Genomic DNA, 20,407 nt, shown 5'->3' on the forward strand with positions numbered 1-20,407 from the left:
AATATGGACCCTGATCAACTTTTGGATCATTCTGCCTATCCTAGTAGTTTTATGTGGCCTGCTATATAATTGTATTAAGCTACATAAGTAGGTACTTTTTTAAACTTATTTTCCCTAGATGAAGTGTTTATTTTAGCTTAGTTTTTAATTCAGTTAATGATCTGGGTAGTATATAATATTATATCTCTATAATGTCTTCTTGACATTTTAATTTAGTTCTTTCTTCCAGGTGATTAGTTTATAAATGGGTTAATTCTGCTTCTTCATTCCATCATTCAATAAAACTTTGAGTGACTGCTCTGCCAGATACTGTTTCAGGAGTTTAGAGATACAATGAGGAACAAAGATAAGCCCTGCCTTCTAGGTGCTTATATTCTAGCATGAAGAGAGAGAGACACAAACACAAATAGTTTTAAAATGTAAATAAACACAATTTCTGAGAGTGGTAACTGCCACAAAAAAATAAAAACAAGGCGATGTATTAATAAGTGGTGGCTAGGAGCAATGTGTTCAATTTCTTGAAATCCCCAAAGAAAGAAAAGAAACCAGTAGAGGACAGGCTCTGTAGGAGTAGATTGTATGACTTCATCTGGCTAAGTGAAGGAAAATCTGAGCACTATGCTACTGCTACAAAAGCCATCTAAAGAATTCCTTCTCATCCCCCTCTCCAGTTTATATCTCAGGAAGGCTCAAGGCTCTTTTTCCTGTAGGGCACCCATATGCTGGGCCTTGCCTTAGTTGGCTACCCTACTTAGCATAAGTTTTAACCTACTGTGCCAGAGCAACTGCCTTCCGCTTAAGCCAAAGCACAGATAGCCTAGTCTTGATAGAACAGCTAAGTAAGGAGCAGGGAAACTGAAAGGAAGGGAGGAGTCCAAGAATCCTGAAGACTTTCTCTAGCTATTCTTTTCCCTCCTCTCAGGCTCAGCTCATGGATCAGCTAATGAGAGATCTGTATCAAGAGGAATTAAAGTATACTCTCCTTTCCCTGAGTATCTTTCTTATCGTCTAAAATTTTAACAATTAGCAATATATTTGGGTAAATAAGTACTTACGTTTTCATTTTTTAACAATGAACATATTTTATCTGTTATAATCGGGGAAAGCTATTTTCATTGTGGAAAAAAATAAGAACATACATCTTTCATAACTCCTTCATCATAGTCTTTTCTAAAACAGTTTTTGAAGATACTATCATTATACATAGAATCAAAGTGGTTCAATTTGTATGTTGGGTTGTTTCACGTTTCTCTAGTGGTATTTTGGTAGCAGTAGTATATATTAATGCAAAAGAAGCATTTTCATACTGTCTCATTTTAAATTACTTTTTTTTTTTTTATTGGTACTGACTGCTTTGAAGGTTACTGCTGGTTTTTATTTAATCTGAAAATAGAAGCAGTTATCTGTGCAACAGTAAAGAGAAAGGCACCTTCATTTTAATCCTTCCTGCATAAGAGAGCGATAGTGCTCACTTGGGACTAAGCAATGTATTGAAATGCTTTACATGACCTAATTATAGTTCTCTTGCAGAGATTTGAAGTGAATATGCTATGTGTTCATGAAGGCAGTATATCTTTCTCCTTCAAGAGCTATATTTCTTCCAGTATAACCTATTTAAGTTTAAAACTGCATTTTAAAAAACTTAAATTGTGCAGATAGCTTTATATTATCCCTTTCTTAATGTATCTAAAACCAAATCTTGTTTTGCTCAACATAAATGAGGTAGAATGATGACTAATCTGAGAAAAGAACATTTGGGAAATAATACCAGGAAATATACAGTTGTCACCACTGGGAACATCAAGAAATATTCACTCTCAGTGCTGATTTAGGAAAGGTAAAAGGAGTCCCAAGTCTGAACTAGGAACACATTTTCTAGAAGCAGTGTTATACATAGTGTATGATTTCTACACTTGAGTGAGTACTACAAATTTAACTATAAAATGGACTTTTTAGTATTTTGCAGGGGGAAATGTAAATTAGCTTAAAAGCAACTTGTACGTGATAATTTGGGGGGCTTTTTAAACAGTAGTTTGGATTAAATTGCAATTTTTTTCTTTTGTAGTTAATGGTATCCTATATAGAATAGGTTAAATTTTTATTTCTTTTTCTACTTAAGTTCATGTGATACCTGTATATTTAGAGATTCATGGCAGTATATCTGAATGCATATATAGGTGCTCTAGGCTGTTAATGCAGTGTGATATGAAATGTATTTAATGTAAGTCTTCACCATCATTTTTGAAGGGAATAGCACTGCAGACTGATTGTGTGCTATACCACCGTCGAAAACTCTTTTTTAAGATACCCAATGACTTTTATTTTTTAATTTTGTTCTGCAAAACATGTTTTTTTTTAATAAAAAAAAGCAGAAGGAAAATTTTAAATGTTCATTATTCTACCACTTAGAAGTAATCCTTATAACATTATACAAGATCACATTCCATTTTCCATCATCGGGATTGATATTGTAAATTTTATATCCTGTAGAGTTTTTTTTCCCCCTTAACACTTCTTGATATTTACAGACTCATCACGGAAATTATTTTGAATGACTGCTGTAGATGTCATATAACTACCTTAATGTATATTTGGGTTTACTTATATTTTGTCACTTTTATAGTGAACATCGCAAATGACCAATTTTATCCACATTTATGATTTTATCTTAGTATAAATTCCTGTAAGTAATATTATTGGGTCAAAAGATGAGTGTTTTAAAGCCTTGTGATACATGCGTGGTTGTTATGTGATATACCAATTTTTATTTTACCCAGATTGTATCAGAGGGCCATCTCACTGCAACCTTACCAATATTAAGTGTTGGCCTTTTTTTTTAAACCTCGGCCATTTTGTTATATATTAAAAATAATACAGTTTTTATGTTTAAATCTTGACACATATTTATGCAGTCAAGTCTGTCAGTCTTTTCTGTCATTAATACACTCTTATATATGCATTCCTGCTGGATGACATCTAAAGAACAGGAAACTTACCATGTCAACTAAGAAATTATCTCTGGTGAATAGAGTCCCAGTCATATGGGGTTAACTAAGAATTGATGAAATGGTTCACATGATACCAAAAAAAAAAAAAAAACAATAAATAAAGATAATATCTAATTCTAAAATATCTGTAAATCGGCTACAGTGGATGAGGTTTACTAACAACTCAGAGCAGGCTGGAGATTGATAGATGCTCCTAGAGAACGTCCTCAATAGTATATTCTGATAAGTACTGTGGATTTCTATTGCTTTTTAGTTCTATGTGTACTCCAGTAGGCTGGTTATATATGCTTAGAGGGTTGAAATACATATGTGTATCAGTATTAATAATGAAGATACAATACTGAATAAAAACAAAAGCAGATTGCCAAGTGATATATGTAATGTTATGCCATAATATTATGACTGCTGTAGATCAAATTCATGATAGTGATTGGCATAGGCAAGGATGAGAAAAATTAGGGATATATATATAATGAGAAAACAGGTCACAGAAGTTTCGCTTTTGTTTTATTTTGTTTTAAAAAGAACTTGAAACAAGTAGGGCAAAATGTTATCAATGATTGTTTCCGACTAGTGAGACACATGATTTTATTTACATGTTTTCTTTTAAAAACAAACAAAAATGATTAAGAATAACAAAAAAATAAAAATCCTGAGATGATACATCACCTATATAAAGAAAACTAAGCATTAGTGAACACTTGAATAGACATATTAAAATAATATATTTATGAGTAAGAAATCTGAATGATATAGCATAGTCACTTCTCTCCAAACTAATTAATAGATATTATATAATCCCACCAGCAATCCCCATTGGATCTTAATAAGTGCAAATGTGTGTAGAGGTTCAATGATTAAAACTGCCCGAATGAACACATAGATGTTCGCGCACAATTGATTTGCAAAACGACTGAGTAAAAATATTTGAGAACTTTAATCATGATTATTGTTCAGTGGTGGGATTGTAGCAGTTTTTTCTAATTTTTTTTTTGTATTGTCCAAATTTTCATAGCTGGAAAGTAAGATGTCATATTATGACATTATATTATATCATTATATTATGATACTTTTAAAATGATGAGGTGCATAGCCCTGGCATCCACTTTCCAGCTTAAAGACTTGTGAAAGAGAAGTTTGAAGTCCATGATAGTGAAGCATATAGAACCTTTTGAACTTCAGTAACCCAACTGAAACTGAAAGCTTAAGTAAATAATAATCATATATTTTATAGGCATTCAGAACTTCCTAAGAGTATAATAGCCAATCTAACCTTGTTTTTCTTCTTTTCAAAGCCATATGAGGGATTAAGGCCTCAGGATCTCCGCAGATTGAAGGATATGCTTATTGTGGAAACTGCAGACATGCTACAGGCTCCACTGTTTACTGCTGAAGCTTTACTTCGAGCTCATGGTAACAAAAGAAATATCATGCTTCTGATTACATGGGTGCCTTTTGAAAGTTTTCAGTTAAAAGATGGTATTTTATTATGTTAATATAAAATAAAATCATTTGTTAAACAAGCCTAAGCGATTACTGCAGTACTCAGTATCTTTATAACATTTTATATTTTGGAGTCTAAACTGACTGTAAACATAAAGGAGAAATAGGAAATTTCTGTTTAGAAATTGAGCTGCTAAATCAACTTTCAGATTGTCTAATTTTAGAAATGTGTCTGATTTGAGCAGGATTGAGAGCTGGAATCCACAATCCTTGTCCTGGTTTTAAAATTATTTTTACTGACGTCAAACACTTAAGAATTGTGTTATTAGTATTGTCAGTTTATTTTATGTAAAGCTGTTTCTCACCATGAAATGTGCAAAGCAAAATTGTAGAGTCAACAAAAGAGTATACTACCCCTCTTCAAGTTTGCTTTTTTGTTTGTTTGTTTGTTTGTTTTTGAGGACATTACTTAGGAAAAGTACTCTGCTTGTTGTAATTTTTCTGATACTTAAGACTGCCATTCTGGAAGTTGTCACGTGCTGAATTGGACCCTGTTGTTGCACACTTGATATTTGATATTTTGAGTAGTTTTAAAAACAGAGTTTTTTTATTTTAAAATTATTTTTAAAAAAAGAAAGGTAAGTGGCTATTCTGATCTAGTCATTTTGAGGCTTACCTAGCTCTTTTAACTAAAAATTTTTATTTTATCTATACTAAAATAGAATGTCAACTTCCAAAATTTTTTATATAATCTTTCGAGCAGAAGAAAATTTAAAACTCTATATTTTATCATCTCATCATCACCACTGTAAATAATTAGGTATATAACCCTGCAAGAATTGCTACCTTCAGTATTGGTATTTCCCAGATTTCTGTACTTGACACTTTTCCACTCTATAAACCAGTGACTCTTAAATTTTAGTGTAAATAAGAATTGCCTGGAAAACTAACCAGAGATTCCTAGGTCTACTTCCAGAGAGTCTAAGTCTTTAAGGGAGAGCGGGGCCTAAAAAATATATATATAGTAAACAAGGCTACTGAATGGACCGCTCTAAGAAACATCACTGGGCACATTTACCTAATTAAACCAATGGTTTCAAACACCACCTGAACATTAAAGAGTATATCTACAACCTGACTTTAATAAAGTATTCAAAGCTGTTTTTCTAAATGCCTTTTTAACATTTTCAGTCTAAGGATGTCCACACCTGAAATCATCATTTCTCCCACTGTCTTCATACATGGGCACCAACATTCATCTAATTATCCTAGCCAGAACTTGAGAGTCAGACTTGACACCTTCCTTTCTATTACATTTGGCCACAGTCTCCTCATTTCTCTTCCTAAACATCTCTCATCCTCCCCCCACCCTCCCTGATTGTTTCCATTCCTATTGCCACTGACTTAAATGTAGGCTGTCATTATTTTTCATCTAAATTTGTAGTCTCCTGAGTCCAGGTTTCCAGTATTGCCATTCCTGTTTCACCCTATTAATTTTTCATATTGCCATTAGACTTAATGCAAATTCGAGCATGCCACTCTGCTGCTGAAAAACCCTTCACTGGCTCTCCACAGACTTAAAACCATCCAGCCTCTCTCTCTAGTAGATCTTCATGATCCAGGCTTTTTTACCAGGGCTGCCAGTCTCCCCATTTCTTTACTTACTCACTCTTACTTGTATTTATAAATCATCTATTTAAGGAAACCTTTTCTTATTTGGTCCTAAGTCTACATTGAGACCCTTTCTGTCTATTCCAATTTTATACCATGCATAAACGAGTCATACACTTTGAATATAATATGATAATATTATATTTGCTTTTCTTCCTCATTAACCTGAGAACGCTTAGAGAGTAGCTGTTGTTGTTTCCACAGTATGTAACATACATTATGTCCTAATAAAATAGTATAGAATGAATAGATAATATACCTGAATGTTATTTGTATATATTTTTTTGAAACTCCACCTTTTTATTATAAAATTACATTTCTCTATGCGATCTTTAGAAACTCAAGATAAATCCTATGAAAAAAATTTTAGACTTGGGTCAAAAATGAAATTTAGAAAATCACAATATCTTTTAAAGTCACAGAATTTAAAAATAAAATATTTTCTTTGTAGCCAGTAATAATGCTTAACAGTCATTAGATAACTTGTAAAGAACCCCAAAATACCTTAAATGGTGTTCGTTTAGAGTAAGGTTCACAGCACCAGAATGTATATCCTGTCCTTTGCTTGAGCTTTTAAATACAGAGAGTGCATTTAAATATAAGGTAGAGCTGGCAAACAAGTGGAAGCTGTCCATTTGTGCGGAGCCATGGCACGACAGTTGTTTTGGTTAGAGTAGGCTAACTGCTGAAAGAAAAGTGTAGATTCAAACACATTAAACATTTATTAATCATGTAATAGTCCTAAGTGTTTCTATTTATGGTTAGGAGTGGGGCAGGGACTCTGCTCCACAGTTATTTGAGGACCCTAACTGACAGAGACTCTGCCATCTTAAAGTGGCTTCTGAGGTTGCCCTGGGGATTATCTCCATTTCACCCAACCAGTCATAAAGGGGAAAGAGTGTGGAGAAATTAATATGGGAAGTTTTTGAACCAGTCCTGAAAGTGGCATACATCACTCCTACAAATATTCCATTGGCCAGAATTCAGTCACATAGCCACACTTAACTGTAAGCAACAGTTCTGTACAACAGCATTTTTGTGTACCATAGCCATTTCTCACACAGGTATCTATATTCAGCTACATAATATAATGTATCATAACTCTAAGTTACAATATATAGAATCTAAGGTTAACTTTATCAGTAATTTTATCATGATTAAAACACACATTTTCATCTCCATTTGTTTATACATTTTATCAAGTATTAAATGACTGACTCCATTTTTACCCCATTGATATTTCTGTTACTTCTTTCACATAATAGGGGTCAGTTCTAATAAGGTGATATCTAATTGAATCTTCCTACTTGACATTCGTCTATTCTGTGATAACTTTATTGATAACTTAAAATTACTTTATTTCATTCCCCTATAAAGGCATAAAGTAGAGGCTAATGCAAGTTTTCAAATGGATCTTTCTTCTATATTGTTTAGGTAATATCAGTGACATTTGATAATTAAATTATATGTATAGAGATAAATGATGCTAGTGAATAAAATAGACAGTACACAGAGCTTCAGTTTACACTAATTCCCCTCAGAATCAGGACAGGCTCTGTTTCAGAGCTATTAAACTGATATATTTGGAAGGTTTATAGATTGTATCCTTGGTAACATTCATTCAGCTTTACACAAGAAGATAGATTTGAGTATTGCATTATCTGTTGTCAAATTTAGTCCCAAAGTAATGAAGTTATCTTGATTAAGCTGAAGACAGAAAAAATTTGGCAGCATTTACTAAGTAGTAATTAAATTTTAAAGGAAGACTGTTAAGAACATAAAGATCATTTCTGAATTTTTCCTCAATAATAAAAGTAACTTATATAGTTGAATACTACCTAATGAGGAAAATAAAATTGCCAAAATATGAGACCAAGGCTAATTTGCTTATGCGTAGAGTAAATTTATATTGAAGTATTTTTTTAAGTTCCTTTGGAGGCTCATTGTCTTCCACAGGCAGTTAAACATCTGTGGCCCACATCTCTTCTCACTCTGCTCTCTTCCTATAAAATTATATATTCTCCCAAGGCTTTTTATAGGTATAGATTCCTCCCTCTGGACTAGAGCTCTTTTCTGCACCCCATACCCTTATATATAAGTGCTTATTTGAAAGTATCTCTAGGATATCTCAAAAGTACCTTAAACTCATTATGTCTAAAATTAAAATCATGCTCTTCAACTGATACTTGATTCTCTGGTATTCTCTATTTATATAATGGCAGCACCAAACAACCAACCAGCCAACCAACCAAGTGGATGAAGCTGGGACACCAACTTTGGCATTTCTTCTCCTTCAGAACCTATACCCTATTGTCACCAAATTGTCAATTTCACCTCCTAAATCGTAAACTTCTCTTTCTCTTCACCTCCACTACAACCAACCACCTAGCCCTAGCTGCCATCATCTCTCATTTATACCATCCAATAGCCATCCCTCCACTCTCACCCTATCCAATTTCTTCATTTGTTTGTTTTTCCATACTGTAGTTAGATCTTTTCAAATCTAATCGTAAAAACCTGTTCTTTTAACTCTACGCCCAGCTTTTCACTGAGTTCCTCTCACTCCTAAGCTGATGATAGAAGTGTTATTAAATAAAGCCTTGTATGACCTAGCCCCTATTTCTTCAAGCTCATCTCGCACAGTGCTTCCCTTGTGGTCTTCATGCTCCAGCTACAGTGACCTTTTTAACTTCACGAGGATGCCACTTCCCGCCTGCCACAAAGCCTTTAAACATGCTGTGTATCATCTGTCTAGAATGTCTTCCTCTCTTCGTTTTACTTAGTTAAGTCTCACTCATCCTAAGTTGTCCACATCAGGCCATTTCCCTAGAGTTGCCTTCTCTGACCTCCTTGATAGAGATTCTCTACCTCTTCTTCATATTGCTTTGGACATTAATGATTTTTTAAAATATGTTGATTTTCCTTAATGCCTTTCTCCTTATTAGACTATAAGTTCCCTGAAGGCAGGAATTGTGCCTCGTTTTCCTCCCATTGTATCCCTACTGCCTGTCATAGTGCATGGCACATAAAAGACATTCAATAAGTGTTCGCTAAATGAACGATGTGATAGAATACAAGCAGAAATTGTGCTGAAAAATATTTGTAGTAGATAAGACTAAAATTTAGCATATTTAATCTATGTATACGAATTATAGTAGTTTTTTTTATTAAAAAGTGACATGGAGACTTCAAAAACAATCATATTTTTCCAAGAAAAGTAATTTTAACTTTTTAAAAAAATTTATTCATTTAAATTAATTTCAAGTCTACAGTACATTGGTTAGACATCTATATAGTTCATAAAACGAACCCCTAGTTGTTCACTCCCTCCCCTGACCCTCCACTTAGCCATCATATTAATGGTAGCAGCATTCCCTCTGCTGTGTTCCGCATCCCCATGAACAGCTATCAACTGCTAATTTGTACTTCTTTAACCTTTCACCCCATTCTCCCAGCCGCCCCAACCCTCCTCCCCTGTGTCTATCACCAAATTATCCATTATATTTGTGAGTCTGTCTTTGATTAGTTTGTTCTTTTTGTTCCTTAAATTCCACATATAAGTGAAATCATATATTTGTCTTTCTCTGTCTGACTTATTTCACTCAGCATAAGAATCTTTAGGTCTATCCATGTCATTGCAAATGCTAGGATTTCATTTTTTTTAATGTCTGAGTAATATTCCATTGTATATGTGAACCATAATTTTTTTATCCAATGGCCTTTTTAAGTAAGTAGTGACCTATCAAAACACCAAGGTCCATTTAGCAGCATTTCCTGGAATGCACTCATCTGCAGTTTTTTCAGTTGTTGGATTATTTCTTACTTTTTGTAATCCAGTCCCTAGTTCCAGTCTTACTTTCCCCATCTCCCCCAAACCACATGGTTCACTGTAACTTTACAGAACTGTTCCATGGCTCTTTATTATACTTCTGTGCCTTTGCACACATGATTTACACAGCTGGAAATAACACTTCTTCTGCCTCTGTTGCATGTCTGAGTAATAATTATCCTGTTAAGCCACCAAATACATTGACTTACTATGGTTGAAAAAAGTCTTGTATAGAAAATGTGAAATTGTATAAAATGAGCCTACAGTGACTCTAATCGACTAATCGACTCTAATACTGCTCTTGTCCCTATACCTTATTCTGCTACAGTGGAAAGAACATAGGCTCTGAAGTTGCAGAAATTGGTTTCAAATCCCTCACCTTCTGTGTGAGCCTGGACAGGTTATATAACTTCCCTGAGTCTTGGTTTCTTCACATAAATAATGATTGAAAAGTTTGGGGGGAAGAATAAATGAAATAATGTGTGTAAAACACCTAGCAAAATAATTGGATATATTTTATTATTTTAAAGAGTTAGTTTTTTATGGCTCTGGACTTTAAAATAACGTGCTTCATTTGGCTATTTTAATAGTGTTTATAGGAAGAAAATAATCTTTTTTAGTTAAGCCCAATTGGAGCCCACTTATACAGAATTTATACCTAATTCACTAAAACTTTATTTATAACCATAATTCCTTCAGAAATTTCTTCTGCTTTCAAGCTGTTTATCAAATGAATTTTAAGATTTGCTGGCATTTTGACTTGTTTATAGTGAGCTGTCTAATCATTTTATGACCTGACACCAGTGAGGCCATTTGCAAACTATATTTTTCTTGAAAGAGTAAAACAGCTAACCCAAACCTATGCCAGCAAAAATTTAGTGAATTCTAAAAGTGATGTATGAGCCACCTATCTATTTTGATTTTTAGTAGAAATAACTATAAATTTTTATGATATTGTTAGATGTAGACATGGTTTTAAGCCATAGTAGATTATAAAACTATAAATTCTTTTTAAAAATATTAATGGATGTAACACAACTAAATATTTATTTATAATCATTACTTTGATATAAACGATTTTTCTTTCTTGGATGACCTGTATCTCTTTAATGTATCCTCACTTTTGTTATTATGAAGCTCTTAAAACACTATATTTTCTATTTTTTGAGAGATATCCATTCCATTTTTCTTAAAGACTGGGACAGGGAGAAATTACTTGAAGCTTGGATGTCCAACCCAGAGAACTGTTGCCAACGATCAGGTGTTCAAATGCCAACTCCACCACCGAGTGGGTATAATGCCTGGGACACGCTCCCTTCTCCAAGAACTCCAAGGACTACACGCTCCTCCGTCACCTCTCCAGATGAAATAAGTTTATCTCCTGGGGATTTAGACACCAGTTTGGTATGGTTTGGTATTCAGTGTACTTCCCATAGTTTTGTGTTTAACTTTTTAATTAATTAATATTGTTTCATGGACCCTCTAGTCATATTCTTGGATTAAATTATAAGCATATTGTTTTGAAATGGGCAATTTGATCTATACCTGAATAGATTATAATGACTTGTTTCTTGTACTTTCTTTTCCAAATGCATTCTTGCTGATTAATTTAATATATAAATTTGGAATTTAAGAGTTTGACTTTTGCATTAACACATTTAAAGCCCAAAATCATTTAGAATGAGATAGGCATGATATTTGTTATTCAAAGGTACACACACTAACTTGAACTTTCATTATAACTCTGTAACACTTAACGTTTTATAATTACTGTACCAGTATTTTTGCCTTAAACCAAAATGAACAAATGAATATATTGTTCTATCTCCAAACCATGACTTTGTTTAACTCATTGCTCTTCTTCATCTCCAGTGTGACATTTGTATGTGCAGTATTTCTGTATTTGAAGACCCAGTGGATATGCCTTGTGGACATGACTTTTGTAGAGGATGTTGGGAATCGTGAGTATATATGCAGCTTAGTATTTCTTACTGCATGTTAGCACTTTGATTTGGTAATACAATCGTTTGTTTTCAATTTTTAATGATATGTATTACTTATTTGGTTTCAGAGGTATCCTGAAATGTATTACACTTTACTACTAAGAATTTTATTTTTTTTATTTTAACATTTTCCTATCTATTAATTTAGTAAATATTTAGCGATTAATGTTCTTTAGCGGAATGTGAAGTACTTTAGGGAACAAAGAGGTATATGTAAATATGTTTTCTTAGCATTTTAATTTATATTACATCTCATAGAAATTCTAAACCTACACCCAAATGTCAGCATTTGGTTTCTTATATCCAAAGAACTTTTAAGCATCAGTTTTTATGCTTTCTCTGAAATTTTTGTGACAAGCAAATAGTCTTGAAAATCTGTAAAAGAATATGGATGTTTAAAATGCCTTTTTAATCAATTCAAAGTTAGATGTCTCTGCTAGGCATAGTTGGGTATATATTACAAGTGGAAAATTTATTTTGCTTCTCATGTTTATCTCTTTTCTCTTTCCTTCCGTCTTACCAAGATTTATTCTTTCCCACCATCCATTAACTTTGCTCTAATGTTACACCTTTCAAGAGAATTTTATAAACAAAATGAAAATGATCAATAAATGAGCAATACAATATCATATTTTCTCAGGAAACACATATATCTGCCGATTGATGACCTAAACAAAGCCTATTGCTAGTATTCAAGAATATCTTAAAAATCGGAAGTTTTCCAACTATTCTTTTTCATGGAGTGCTAGGTACCAAGTAAGTGTAGGGAACTGGGGAACACCTCACTGGGTGAGAGCAAGAACACAAGCAAATTTTCCATTGTTTTTTAAAACAATTTTGTTGGATTTTGATTGACATACAATAAACCGCATATTTAAAATAAATATTTTGATACACCTTGACATATGTATATACTCACGAAACCATTACCACAATCGAGATAATGACTATATCTGTCACCCCTCGAAGTTTCCTCATTTCTCCTTGAATTCCCCCGCCCTTCCCTTCCTGCCTCACTCTTATCCTCCCACTCCCACCCCTGCCCTCCAATCCGTAGGCAACCACTGCTCTTCTTTCTGTCATTCTGGTTTCATTCTGAGTACATTTTCAGTATCTGATTTTCAAATCACGGTATGAGGCAAGATTTCATTTGGAGGGGGAAAAATGCTGCTTTAAAAAAAGTCAGACTAAATAATATCTGACTGTTCTTTTTAAAACATAGACTAGATTCCACTCAGAGTCTAATTAGGATCAGATTAGTACAATTGATGCACGTAAACAAATTGGCAAGGGTCAGAGCTCCCAATCCAAAGCAAACTTTGACCTAGTTCTGGATGCAGAAAAGCTTCCACAGATACATTACTTTATCTAGCTTAAAATTGTTAACTCTATTTTATTAGGAAATATTATGAGGATTCTACCAAGTTTGCTACTGTTGACCTTAATTTCTATGTGAAAACTAAGGAACTCCCCCACCCAGGGATTTACTTGAATTTTTTTGAACTTACATGACCTTCCTCACCTAACTCCTCTCACAGGAACCATCTCCCATACTCATCACAAACTAGCCTTCTAAATTTATGGTAAGATTTAAATTTGAAAGATCTAATTATTGTTTTCCATGGTACCTTATCAACCTGCCTAAGATTCTCCTCCCCATTCCTGAAGGCTAGTTCTTGCCCAGTCAAAGACCAGTAAAACAAGTTCTAGGTTGAGCAATTCATATGTCAATAAAGACATTTTTAAATTAATTGCAGTCTTTTCGTATTTTATAGGCATGTAGAAAAGAAACTCATCTGTCCAAGAAGCAAGAATTTTTAAAGGTCCTTAGATAGTTTGAAAACCTCTCAGCTTATCTTACATTTCCCTACCCACTTATCTCATTACTTCAGCCAGATGCTTTGAAGCATTTGTGCCAAGAGGGAAATTAAATGAAAAGGAAATTATTATTTTCTACCCAGCCTGGAATATTTTTCTTGCTGTTTATTAGTTGTTGATCTAGTTCAGTGGTAACCTTCCTGTACCTCAACTTTCTAATCTATAAAATGGTGATAATAGTAAGTACATCATAAGATTTTCATCAGTTTATTATTAAATGGCTTAATATGTGAAAAATACTTAGAACAGGACCTGGTACATAGTAACCACTCAATAAAGTTTAGTTATTATCATCTTCCTATGGATGGTAATAAGCAGAGGGAACCTATCTATGATATAATCTGTGAAGCTGACCTACAAGATAAAAGTGTAGGTAAAGTTTGCCCCAGATTTCTCTCTTTTACTAACATTTGTCAACTCCATGTTCTGCTTATAAATTTAGTAGGAAATTGTATCTTGATGAGGATTAATAGCATAGCTCACAGAGAAATGACCCTGTTTTCAAGGAGGCCTTTTGAGTTCTGTCATTTAATTCCCCAGAGATAATTAATCCTGCTCTAATATATTTAGAATACATGAAGTTTAAAACATCACCATATAGTAACTATATCTAAGCAGACTGTGCACTTTTGCAGGAAGCTACAGCCTTGCACTGCGTAGTGAAGTTTCTGTCAACAAAAAACTGTGTATATGATAGCGGTCCCATAAAATTGTAAAAGATTATTGTGATATTGAAAGGAAAGGCTAAATGTCGAATTTACTGCTGGCTCTGGGTTATTTAAGTAGACGAAGAGATTCAGCATGCTGTCCACCAGCTGTGTGTGCACATGTGCGTGCATGCACACACACACATGTACATGCACACGTACACACACGAATTCACTTCCCTTCCCTCCATTTTTCTTTATCTCTCCTCCCAGTCCTGTTCTTCCTTCTCCTGTCTGTCCTCCCCTTCTCCCTTTTATTATTTCTTATCTCAAGCTTTATCTCTCTGGATCTCTTTTGATTTCTTATCTCCTTTTTTCTCCCCTTCTCTTCTTTCCTCCCTCCTTCCTTCTGAGGTGTCTCCCTCCACAGTCTTCCCCTTACCCTACCCAATGTGTGTGTCACACTTTTATACTGTATTTTTACTGTTCCTTTTCTATGTTTAGATTCACAAATACCATTGTGTTACAGTCGCCTATAGTATTCAGTACAGTAACATGCTGTACAGGTTTGTAGCTTAGGAGCAACAATAGGCTATACTATATCGCCTGGTTGTGTAGTAGGCCATACCATTTAGTTTTATGTAAGTGCACTCTATGGTGTTCACACAACGACACAAATCACATGACTCATTTTTCAGAATGTATGCCCCTTGTTAAACAACACATAACTGTATAAATATTAAGGTAAAGAGATTCCTGTTATATGAAAAAGGGAACTCTACAGTTAGCACTTCTTTAACTTTTAGTCTCATGATCCTTTTATACTCTTAAGAATTGTTGAGGACTCCAAAGAGCTTCTGTTTATATAGGTGATATTTATCTATCTATACTATATTAGAAATTAACACTCAAAATGTAATATTTGTTTATTCATTAAAAAAAAATAAATTCATTACATGTTAACATAAATAACATTTACTGTAACCAATAAGTATTTTTTTAGAAAGGGTAAAACAAAGCAGGAATATGTAAAGATACTTTAATAATGTTTGTGAATTATATGAATTAATGTGTCACAGTTGATATTCCGCCCTTTATTCATTGGTGTTATTTTAATTATTTTTTAACAGAAAATTCAACATAAAGAAAAATTCTTAGAATATATAAATAAATTATATCTTTGCCTTTTTCCTGTCCATTGGTGATTTTACTAGGTTTTTGAATCTGAAAATTCAAGAAGGCGAAGCTCACAACATTTTCTGTCCCGCATATGATTGCTTCCAACTTGTGCCTGTGGACATCATAGAAAGTGTGGTTTCTAAGGAGATGGACAAACGATACCTACAGTTCGATATTAAGGTATGCTGTCGATTATCTGTTTGATTTCCATAATTTTGATTTTATGAAAACTATACAACAGATTTTATAATTTTTGTTTTATTTTTGAAAACAAAATAATGGACTCTGACTTTTCTCTCAGAAAAATTTCATAAAGGATGGCGGCATTAATTAAAGTTAAGCTAAAGCATTATTTTATAATCATGAAAAAAGTAAAAGTAAAAAGCTAAGGTAATAGTTTAACCCAAAAAAATAGAACCATTGCTCAGAACTATTTATTGATTTGCCTGTTGTATTTTTATAACTGATTGATCAAGATAATGTTCAAAATACATAGTACCTATTTTAAGTTTTCCAAAAGATATTATATTTAATAATCCTAAATATAAGTATTTAGAAATGAAGATTATCATCTTAGAAATTGATCATCTTTTTTTAAGTTTCAAGTAATAGTTTCACATAATGAATTTTACTGTTTATTTTATCTTTTTTTCTGTCTATTTTCATTCAGGAGTTATTCAGAAGTGTATGCAAGTTACTTTCTTTTGTGTGATTTAAAAATTATATTTTAACTGCCTTGTGCAGATTTTTTATAGTCTAACCCCTAATGGGCTTTTTAAAAAGATGTCCTGTTATTTTAATATAGAGAGCATCATAATATTGATTTTTATGTATTATTAGGCTGCCATTTAGAAATTTACTATTCTAGTGCAACTAATAATCACATATAAGACTCTATAATTATGTTCCATTAAAAAAGTGGCACATTGTATAAGAAGAAATTTTAAATTATACATTTTCATTGTGAATAGTTGCATTTTTGCTTTATCATATATACCTGGTTTATAAAGAAAACAAATTTTAAAAATCATGTCATTTCTGGGTTATAACCACTCTTTTCCTTCTTAGTAAGTCGTTTCATGACTTCGCTTATATACAAAATCTGAAAGTCAAAGCATATGAGCAAGCAAAACAAAGTAGAAATAGACTCATAGATACAGAGAATAAACTGATAATTGCCAGAGGGGAGGGAGGTGGGGGATGGGCAAAAAGTGAAGGACATGAAGAGTACAAATTTCCAATTACAAAATAATTAAGTCACAGGATGTAGTGTACAGTCTTAGGAATATAGTCAACCATACTGTATTAGAATTGTGATAATCACTCTAAGGTATATAGATGTCAAATCACTATGTTGTACATCTGCAACTAACATAATGTATACCAACTATGTTTTAAGAAAAAGTTATTTTGTACTTTTTGGTACTATTTTAAGTATTTCTTGAGACCGACTACCCCTTTTTTATTATTTCACTCTTTTGGGGGGGTTTAAAGTAAATTGACATAGAGCACACTCTAATTAGAATTTAGAGTTAAAATATTTTTCGTTGTGTCTTGTTATTACTGTTTTAACAGGCCTTTGTTGAAAATAATCCTGCCATTAAATGGTGTCCTACTCCAGGCTGTGAAAGAGCAGTCAGACTAACAAAACAAGGGTCAAACACATCTGGGTCAGATGCGCTCAGCTTCCCCTTGCTCCGAGCTCCTGCTGTGGACTGTGGGAAAGGACACCTCTTCTGCTGGTCAGTACAAGACAGGTTGGAATCAGCCTGATCACCTTTCTGATAGTTTTTAAAGAGAATTTGTACCTTGAATTGGGCCTTTAAATAGTATGTTTGATATCATTCTTATTAATTTGAAAATGTGTAATGAGTAGTAATAGTTTACATTTAGTGTGTGCTAGATGTGTGCCAAGCACTGTGCTACATATTTTCATGTATCGAATTCTCCTAACAATGCTGAGTTTTGAGTACTATTATAATACTCATTTTACAGATAAAGAAACTTGAGCACAGAGAAGTTGCCTGAGGTAATGCAACTAGGAAATGACAGAAATGGGATTAGAGCCCAGCTCCGTTTGATTTCAGAGCCCATGCACTTGAACTCTAATACTGACCATAGATTAGAAAATGTTTAGTTTTACTTTTTTTCTTAAAATGGAAGTCTCTAGCAGTGATTCTTAACCAGAGATGTCCAGATTTACTTAGATAGCTTTTCCAAATTTTCATCCCAGGCCCCAGCAAGTGAGGTTTTGATTTAGTAGGTTTTAAAGTGAGGCTCCAAAAAAAAAGCTCTTAGATAATTCTAATGCACAGTCTTAGTTAGGAACCACCTTGCACATCTTATATTTGTTTAATTTCCAGTGTCTGAGAAGTATTCAGTAAGTATAAGCTGATGATAAATCAGTAATGGATAGGCTATGTAACTATAAATGTTTGTCTGACATCAGCATTCTACTTTATCCATAGTAGATTAAGTGATAATTAACTTTTGTTTTAGTTAAATGATCAGAAAAAAATAGTTTTTGTTCTGCTTTTTGCTCATTTACAAATTTTTCACAAATTCAAGGATATACTTTAGATGAATATAAAACTCTACACTTTACTTATCTGCTTTATCAGAAACCAAAATCAAATTGTAATACTGCTAGAAGTAAAAAGACACACTTATGGAAATATCCCTACACTGAAAGGTCTATTTCTTACCCTCATCATCATTATCATTAGCTAAAAATATTTCTTGAACTACCAATCTATATATAAAACAGAACTCGAGGTCAGGTGTTGTCAAACTACTGTCCATACCAATTTTTGAAAGTTTTATTAGAACACAGCCACATTATTAATTTTACGTTCTTAGCTTCCTACTCTTATTCCTGTAGTATAAGAGCTTTGCCTATAATGAGAAATTCTAAAAATAAAAAAAAAAGAAAAAGAAATTCTAAGAATTCTGCCGCTCTTATCTAGTTTTAAAGAGAAGCAAAATCTGCTTCATGCAAAAGGAAGCTTTACAAGAGAGATCTTTATAAAATAAAGGCATATGATTCTTCTGTTTACTTCTTTCTTTCCCCAAAAAAGCTCAGAAATATTCTCTAAAGATGATTGCAAAAACCACAAATGGCAATAGTAATTTCTTCTAAGAACTGCATGTGACAGAATCAGTTGAGAGTCACCCCCAAGAGATGTCTGCTTTGATATAACTGAATTCATTGTTCAGAGGGAAGTAGGAGTAGGCATTTCCCTTCTCACCACAGGGTAGCTCTTTTTATTTTAACTTGTTCACCAACCAGCTCTGTGCCATTAATAACTCAACCTACAATGCTTTCTCTCCCTAACCTGTATAATTGCAATTTGTTTGATCTTGACAAGATCCCTCGACAGTGTTCAAAACCTAGGTGGACTCTCACTTAAGCCAATGACCTCCTGTCTGTTTTTAATAAACAGAAAATGCTTTCTTCTCTGAAGCAACTCTTTAAAGATTTGTTGTCAAAAATACTACTTGGCCACTAAAATCTTAATCTGTGAGAATTCAAAATTAACCTGGTAGAGTAGTCGTTTCTTTCCTGTATCGCCTCAGAATGTCCCCTGGTCCCTTTATCATCAATATCTCCATTGGTAACAGAAGCTTACTTGGAATTTATCTCTTCTAAATCCACAGTCAAACATATGTTAGAGTTATTCACTAAAATTGACTGGTAAGAGTATTCTAAAAAATAATGTGGGATTTTTAATATCTCATTCAACTGTGGATGAGATATTAAAGGCAAAGAAGCCTTTCTCACCACCATGAAACAAATTTGAACCCCTAGGAATGTTTGAATCATAGTGACGCACCTGGTGAGAAATCACAGTATAGGTTTCTAATCCACTGAAGTTTCCAGTGAATTAAAGTACAACGAGCAGACTTATTAAGTATTTGGAGAAACTTTGAAAGTGAATGTCTTTGCATTAAAATTGTCATCAACTCATTCTGCTTTCCTCCAATACCCAGGGTAAGAATTTTGAAAGTACAGGTACTTCCTTATTAGGATCATGAATCTTGATTGAATTAAAGCAATAGTTTTCTGCTTCATCTCCTCCATAGATTTCACAGGCAAAAGGACTCTTTAAGAGTCCTCTGGGCAAAATAAGTGAAGTTGTCCTTGTTTGTGGACCTTAATAGACAAGTTTCATCTTCTCTTGCAAAAGCAGAGTCTCAAACCCTTAGCTTAATAGCTCTGACGGCAGGGGAAGCGGGGGAGATGGGGGGGCGGGGGGAGCGGGAAGGAGGGTGAATTTTCCAACTGGCAATATTCAGCTATTTAAGTATCAGAGCCCTGCCAACTTATGGAACCTTCCCCAACTCTTTCTAGGCTAGGAATGAAAACATGATGCCATTTATCTGGTGGAGTCAATCATAAGACCTTGTTTAAATATCAAGTCTACTCTGTACAAAGTAGCATAATAATCTAAATAAATATAGATTTCCCTCACTATCCTAAAGTAGAGCATGCCTATGAAACCTTTCATAAGCAAATTTTGTAAAATAAAGAAGCAATTACCATTAACTTAACATGGAAATTTTATTTTTAATTTTTAAAAATAACCTACCGTATCATACCAAATAACACATAAAACTTAAAAAATCACTAGCATATGCCCACTCTTAGTAGTGCCACTCTTGCCGCTCTGGGAGCATGCTGCCTCAACAAATGGCTCACTGCAAAACAAACGCTGAATGCTATTTGACTTTTCACGTTTTTTTGTTTTT

At 33.5% G+C, this 20,407-nt stretch overlaps 1 protein-coding gene across 3 annotated transcripts in view; it reads left to right on the forward strand.

The window, feature by feature from the left end:
* Positions 1-20,407, forward strand: part of ANKIB1 (ankyrin repeat and IBR domain containing 1) — a 108,572-nt gene that overhangs the window by 60,082 nt on the left and 28,083 nt on the right. For all 3 annotated transcript variants that reach the window (XM_016161290.2, XM_016161292.2, XM_016161293.2), the window contains exons 5-9: positions 4,304-4,421; positions 11,147-11,355; positions 11,824-11,912; positions 15,694-15,838; positions 17,234-17,400. In XM_016161290.2, coding sequence (XP_016016776.2) covers positions 4,304-4,421; positions 11,147-11,355; positions 11,824-11,912; positions 15,694-15,838; positions 17,234-17,400 — 728 coding nt within the window. The remainder of the gene's footprint in view (positions 1-4,303; positions 4,422-11,146; positions 11,356-11,823; positions 11,913-15,693; positions 15,839-17,233; positions 17,401-20,407) is intronic.

The sequence above is a fragment of the Rousettus aegyptiacus genome, unplaced genomic scaffold (genome assembly GCF_014176215.1).
Source record: "Rousettus aegyptiacus isolate mRouAeg1 unplaced genomic scaffold, mRouAeg1.p scaffold_m13_p_13, whole genome shotgun sequence".
NCBI lineage: Eukaryota > Metazoa > Chordata > Mammalia > Chiroptera > Pteropodidae > Rousettus > Rousettus aegyptiacus.